Source organism: Rana temporaria, chromosome 12 (assembly GCF_905171775.1).
Source record: "Rana temporaria chromosome 12, aRanTem1.1, whole genome shotgun sequence".
NCBI classification, from domain to species: Eukaryota; Metazoa; Chordata; class Amphibia; order Anura; family Ranidae; genus Rana; species Rana temporaria.
The window spans coordinates 137842382-137849044 of NC_053500.1; the positions used below are offsets into that span (position 1 = coordinate 137842382).

Sequence of the window (6663 nt, forward strand, 5' to 3'; positions counted from 1 at the left end):
CACCCTTGCTAAAACACAGCATAAAAACACATTTGTTGTATAAATGGAAACTTTGGTGATTAACCCCTTAGAGCCGGCGCCTGCTGGCCTTTTATGGGGTTTAGTGCGGCGGCGGCTTGCGGTCATGTGATCGGCAGTCACATGATCAAAAAACTCCCGATCGAAAGCTATGAGCGGGAGCTTTCTGTGAGCCGCCATGTCGGGAACGCGCAGGGCGTGCGCTCTCGGCACATCGCTGTTGGGGCTATTCCACACAAACATGCGGCCGCTTGACCCCAGGGCCCCGCTAACGCGAGGCCGCATATTTGCGTGCACTCTGCAACCAAGAGGTTAAAAAAGTAAGATCTCGTTATATTATAATGCATGACCCACATTTTCAAAGTAATAATGTATAAACTGCTACAACCTCTATCAACCAATCAAATTTCACTTTTTACCAGGTCAAAGCCTGCCAGCACAATAAAAGGTGAATGATGATTGGTTGCTGGGGGTTACAGCGCTGCTCGGTCATTTCCTTTACTTTTGGAGAAGTACAGTCAAAGCTTGTTTGGCTGTACTTCTCCTGTGGATCACAGGAGTGCAGTTTGTTCTGCACTCCTGGGACCCATTTTCAGCAGACAACGGGCTGAAGCCACGCTGTCAGCTGCTGTCGCAGAGCCGGTTCAGGCTGGGGAAAAATCGTGACCATATGGTCGGGATCCACCCAGGAGCCTGGATCGGCAGCTGGCTTAGCCTCTCAGTGAGCCGCTGGGAGACTCCACGGCCCAGCGCTCCAGTAAGTGCAGGGAGCAGAGCAGAGAGCGGTAACTGACAGTCACCGCTCTCTGCTCAAGGAGAACTGAGCGATCAGTAGTGTTTGATTGCTCAGGTTCTCAGTCTTAGAGCCGGCTGGGGGGCAGATGCAGCATCCACCTAGGTAAGCACGATTCTTAACCACTTTGCATCCCGCGACATACCCTTATGCCGCTGGACTTTCGGTGGCTATACCGGGATGATGCAGCTTCACTGCAGGCATCACCCTGGTATCATTTTTTAGAGCCGCTGGTCGGCTCTCTTATAATAGCAATCAGAGCAGCTAACCATCTGCTTGATTTATATTATAAATAGCGGGAGGGACGTCCCCTCCCCCTCTTTCCACCTTCCGCAGTTTTCTCTCAAGCACTCCCATCCCACCGGGAGACCCAAGCAACCAGCCGGCGCATGTGCCAACTAGCCGGACAGCCAAGCAAAGCCAGGATGGGCTTCGATTGGCTGTTCGTAATAGTAACCCGGAAGTGATGACATGACAACACTTCCGGGTTTACTCAGAAACAATCAGCGCCATTTAAAAAAAAAATCAAAAGCATTCAGAAACACCAATCTTTGTGTTTGGAATGCTTTTAAGTGCAAAGGAGGGATTTGGTGTCTTGTAGACCCCAGATCTCTCCATAAAGAGGACCTGTCACCTATTGCTGGCTGTCACAAGGATGTATACATTGCTTGTGACAGCAATAAAAGTGATGAAAAAATAATAATTAAAGCAAGAGTTAAAAATGAAAAAAATGCAATAATAATTAAAAAATAAAGTGCCCCCTCCTCCCGTGCTCACGTCCAAAGGCGTAAATCTGAAGTGGTAACCTGAAAAGGCTTTTAAAGTGTTGCCTATGGTTAGTGACATTTACATCATTTGTTGCTGTTGCACGGGGGTGCGCGTGTCATGTTTGGTATGTTTTTAATCAGTGTAACCTCCTTTTTTATATTTTACAAAAAAATGGGTTTTGTATTGTGTTTTTGTATTTATTATGTAATTTTTACATTAAAATAATAAGAAAAAGTGTATTTGTTCCCCCCCAAAAAATTGCGCTTAAAAAAATGCTGCGCAAATAACGTGTGACATAAAAAATTGCAAAACCCACCAATGTATTCTCTAGGGCAGGGGGTCTCAAACTGGCGGCCCTCCAGCTTTTGCAAAAACTACAAGTCCCATGAGGCACTGCATGGCTGACAGTTGCTAACATGGCTGAGAGTTACAAGTATGGCATCAACAGGCAGAGGCATGATGGGACTTGTAGTTTCGCAACAGCTGGAGGGCCACCAGTTTGAGACCCCTGTTCTAGGGCCTCTGCTTTAAAAAAAATATATATATATAATGTTTGCGGGTTCTAAGTCATTTTCCATAAAAAAAAATACGTATTGTTACAAAAAGTGCCAGAAAATGCCTGGACTGGAAGTAGAAAAAAAAAAAAAACACTTCAAACTTCTCTTTTAACCTGAAAACATGCAACATTAAATATTCTCAGTTTATATTCTCTGCCGTTTGAATTTATGAATGCAGAAAAAAAATTCTGCATTATGGCCACTAGATGGTGCTGACTATTGTAGAAATTATACTTGCTCCTTACCGCACTCTAATGGCCATTAAATGAAATTGCGGCACCTTCTGGTTTTATAGATCTCTCAGGTTTTTAGTGCTGTAATATTTACAGCCATACTTCATTAAACATATTACAAATTTAGCAGAAGAATGGGAGCTTCTTGTAAAGGTTTCAGCACTGAAATCCCAGAGAAAGATAAGAAACCAACATGGGCTATAACCCGGATGGTTGGTTCAAATTTCAGCCGGTTCAGCAGGGACAGGCTGAGTTCCGAACCATCTATAGACAGGATGAGTGTACCCATGGACAGGCTGAGTGTACCCAATCGATCAGCTTATTGCCAGTGGCTACAGCCGCTAGCAATAATCATTGTGTAGTCTCCGGCCAGAGATGACTCCCCGCACCCCCCCCTGCTGGTCAAACAAAATCGCTCCATGAGAGGGATTCCACCACCAACATTGACTGCGTTGATGGGGAAATCAAGTGATTTTTTTTTTCCTGCAACCTGTGGTTGCAGGGAAAAATAATCACGCCATCTATGGCCAGCTTTGGGGTTCAAGCATCTGCCAAACCATAAACTATGACATTTGTGCGACAAGTGATAAAGCTGCTGCTGATTGCACAAAATGAAACATACAGCAAATTATAGTCCTAGTAGGTAATTGTCATCAATCCATGCCAAACACAGATCACAAGATGGAGGGGTGGTAAAAGTTTGGAGGTGTCTGATTGGGTCACACAACTCATAAAAAGAGATCTGCCCGGCCTCATAATCCCGACAGATTCTGAATTTATGGCTGGTAGGCTTGCGAAGAAATTGTATACGTTTACGTTTATGTACAGTGGAACCTCGGATTGCGAGTAACGAGGTTAACGAGCGTTTTGCAATACGGGCGCTGTATTTTAAAAAATCCTGACTCGGTTTGCGAGTGTTTTCTCGCAAAACAAGCAAGATTCAAAGCCACAGCGGTGTGCAGTACCGCTTTGGCCTGAGGTGGGGGGGGGGCGCGGGCGCCATTCGGAGCTGATCAGCGCCGTTTGGAAATGCACAAAAAGACTCAGAAATAGTCAGTTTCCGAGGTCTGCTGAGGTCAGCCTTTCTGTGTGTTTCCAAGGCTCTCCGGCGCCCCCCCATCACCTCTGGCCATATGCAGTATTGTATGCCATTGAAGTCAATGCGGAACAAATTATTTTCGTTTCCATTGACTTCTATGGGGAAACTCGCTTTGATATGCGAGTACTTTGGAATACGAGCATTCTCCTGGAACAGATTATGCTCGGAATCCAAGGTTCCACTGTATATTATTATATTCCCAATAAACGATTTGTTGCCCTTACTGGGGTAACATAACCGCACCTACTGGGATCACAAAACCCAACTCTCCATCCAGTGGAATGACTCGTCCTTCCATCCCAGGACCGCCACCCTGCAGAAAATTTTCAATTTCTCTGAGATTGATTTTAAATCTTTTGGAAGTTTCTGGACAATATAAATTATTAGCAGCTGTTTCTTCATCAAGTAAAACTCCTGGTCGCCAGATACAGGCATCAATATCTTTCATGCAGTCAAATAATTTGTGTATTTTGTCTGTCACGAGATCCTCACGAAAATCACCTTCGCTCAGAATTATTGCGGCCATGGTATCCTCCTGCTCGGTATCATAGATGTCCTCTCCATCCGAGTTCTGGTCCTCCAGGATGGTCATCGGGTCGGCGGTGTTACGCAATTCCTCAATGTCACTTATCCTTCTGGACATCCTGTGCTTCTGCATCTTCCGCTTTTGGATCAGCTCCGACACAGACAGTGAAATATTCTCCTGTTGCCTGGAGATTCCACTTGGGGCTCTCTGGGCAAGTTCTGCCAACCTTCTCATGGCATCATTTAACAGGGCGCTGACTCTCTCCGTTACACCGACTGCTTTTTCCTCTGAGTCTTTTTTATGTTCCTCCAGACTCCGGACTTGTTTCTCAGCCCAAGCTTTATTTGAGGTCAACATCTCCAGATCTTTCCTCAACTTCTCTCTCTTCTTCTCAATGGCCTCACTCAACTTCTCCACCGGATGTCCTCTGTGCAGTCCAAAATTCTTACAGTGAACACAGATGCAAACCCTTTCCCTGGGGCAGTAATACTCCACGATCTTTTTATGGAGGAGGCATTTTCTGTCCCCCAAGGGGTTAGTGAGATCGGATAAGACGTGTAGTGGTGACTTGGTGTGGACCCTCAGATGTTTGTCACACAGGCAACTTTCACAGAGCTGGCAGGATTTTAAAGCCGGTACATGGGAGTCCACGCAGTAAGTACAATAGACCCCGGTATCTTCCTGAACGGGCTGAGAAATTAGGAACTTCTCCACTATGTTACGTAGAAATCTAGCGCTAGACAGTACAGGTCGCTCCTGGAACTTCACTCTGCACTCCGGACAGATATAAAGTCCAAACGCATCCTGAGTGACCAGCACGCGGTCAATACAGACACGGCAGAAGTGGTGCCCACATCCCAACGATACCGGATCGGTATAAATGTCCAGGCAGATGGGACAGCTCAGGTCCTCTCTCAGATCAGCAGTTGCCATTGTAGCCAATGGGAAGAGAAAATAAACTAGAAGTTTGTTATACTTCTGATGCGTAGAAGAATATACGAGAAGAGTCGCCGGTACTTCACTTGTCCAGATCAGCTTTCAATGAACCAGTCCATGCACACACTCCGGGGTCTCAAATGTTTGAAGACGTTTGCAGATCTGATCTGGCTGTGTAGCAGCTCTTGATGGATTTAACACTCCAAGGTTGTCAACATGTCTGCAAGTCCCCAGATGATAATTTCCTTTGTGTCAAACAATGGTCTCCCCACTCCGGGTCATTCAGTGTCTTCTTCTGTTTCTTTGCTCAGAGGCTCCGCAGGGTTGAGTCTTCAACTTCAGTTGCTTCCAATAATGATCCAGCTTTCCACTCTGCAGTCAGAGATAGTTGGACTTCCTGGTCATGTGCCGTCCCACCCGCAGGGAGAATGCTAATACAATCAGGGCTTTTTTCTACCTCAGAGAATAGGTCCAGGTACTAACATTTACATTGCCAAAGTGGCAGGTGTGGCCAGAGCTCAGATCTGCATATCACAGGCTCAGATCTGCATATCACACAAGGTGCAAGTTTCAGGAATGCCTGAGGTGTGGGGCTCAAGGCTCTTCCCCCCCCAACCCATTCCCCCCCCCAGTACGGTGCTCTTCCCTCAATCCTCCACGCTACAGAGCTACATGCCTAAAAGTAGAGCTCCAGGCTCCTTCAGAAAAAAAATAAGCTAAAGAGGAAGTAAACCCCCCTGAAAAAACAGGAAAAAAGAAAACCCTGCAAGAGAAAGGCAAAATGAGCTAGTATGCATAGCATACTAGCTCATTATGTGGCACTTACCTGAAATCGAAGCCCCTGAAGTGCTCCTCGTTCCCCTCTGCCATGTCCCCTCGGAGCTTCTTCCGGGTATCGCCGCTCCGGCGCTGTGACTGGCCAGAGCGTCGATGACGTCACTCCCGCGCATGCGCCGGGACCGGCATGATCCCATCCATAAAGCCGGGACACTCAGTGCGCCTGCGCCGTTGTCTCTGTGGAGTTGGGCTGTGACCATGAAATTAATTGTTTAATTGTTTATTTTACTTTTATGCAATAAACATTTTCTTCAACTTTAACCAGACTTTTGAGTTTATATAATTACACATGTAGCGCCTGGTTACTTCAAAGTACCCGTGCTAGTTTAAATTTAGAGGGGGTCAGAGTTACTTGGCTCTGATCCAGTTAATTGGGTCTCTGTCTCAGCTTGGCTGTGCTGTGGGGTCATTCTGTTGCTTCTGGGGTGTTGTTCCCACCCCAAGACGATAGGTGACAGCAGTGGAGTCGAGGTTTGGGTGCTTTTCCCCAGCAGCCAATCAGGAGGGTGTTTCCTCACTGTGCATGCTGGGGGAGGGTATTTACGGGACAGACGCCATTGGTCTGGGTTCTTCTTCGAGTGCGGCACCCACTTTCAAAATGGCCTTCCGGGCCGGGGTGCACGTGCCACGCGGTATTCCTGGTTCTGGGACCATGTTGGTCCAGGACATTTGAGCTGTGGCTGGGCCCCAGTGATCAACTATTCTTAAGAAGATCCCAAGCGTTGTTTCCTTGTGAGGAAGCTGTTCGGTGGGGAGTCCATCTGAGGAGAGCCAAGAGAGGCTGGCGATCCAATAGGGTCTCGACAATCCACCGGGGATCAAGGTAACCGGTTACTGAAGGATCACCTCAATTCCAAGGCGCATTGCTGGCGGTATTACCGCATTGCGGGCGGTAT

The 6663-nt window shown here is 46.9% G+C and overlaps 1 protein-coding gene across 1 annotated transcript; it reads right to left on the minus strand.

Moving 5' to 3' along the window:
- Positions 1-3688: 3688 nt before the first annotated feature.
- LOC120919590 (E3 ubiquitin-protein ligase TRIM41-like) lies at positions 3689-5207 on the minus strand. Its single transcript, XM_040331804.1, has one exon. It carries the CDS (start codon positions 4925-4927, stop codon positions 3689-3691), a length of 1239 nt encoding a protein of 412 aa, XP_040187738.1. The 5' UTR covers positions 4928-5207.
- Between the last annotated feature and the right edge of the window lie 1456 nt (positions 5208-6663).

Coding starts and splice junctions, on each gene's coding strand:
- LOC120919590 (XM_040331804.1), bottom strand. CDS start 4,927: ATGGCAACTGCTGATCTGAGAGAGGACCTGAGCTGTCCCATCTGCCTG.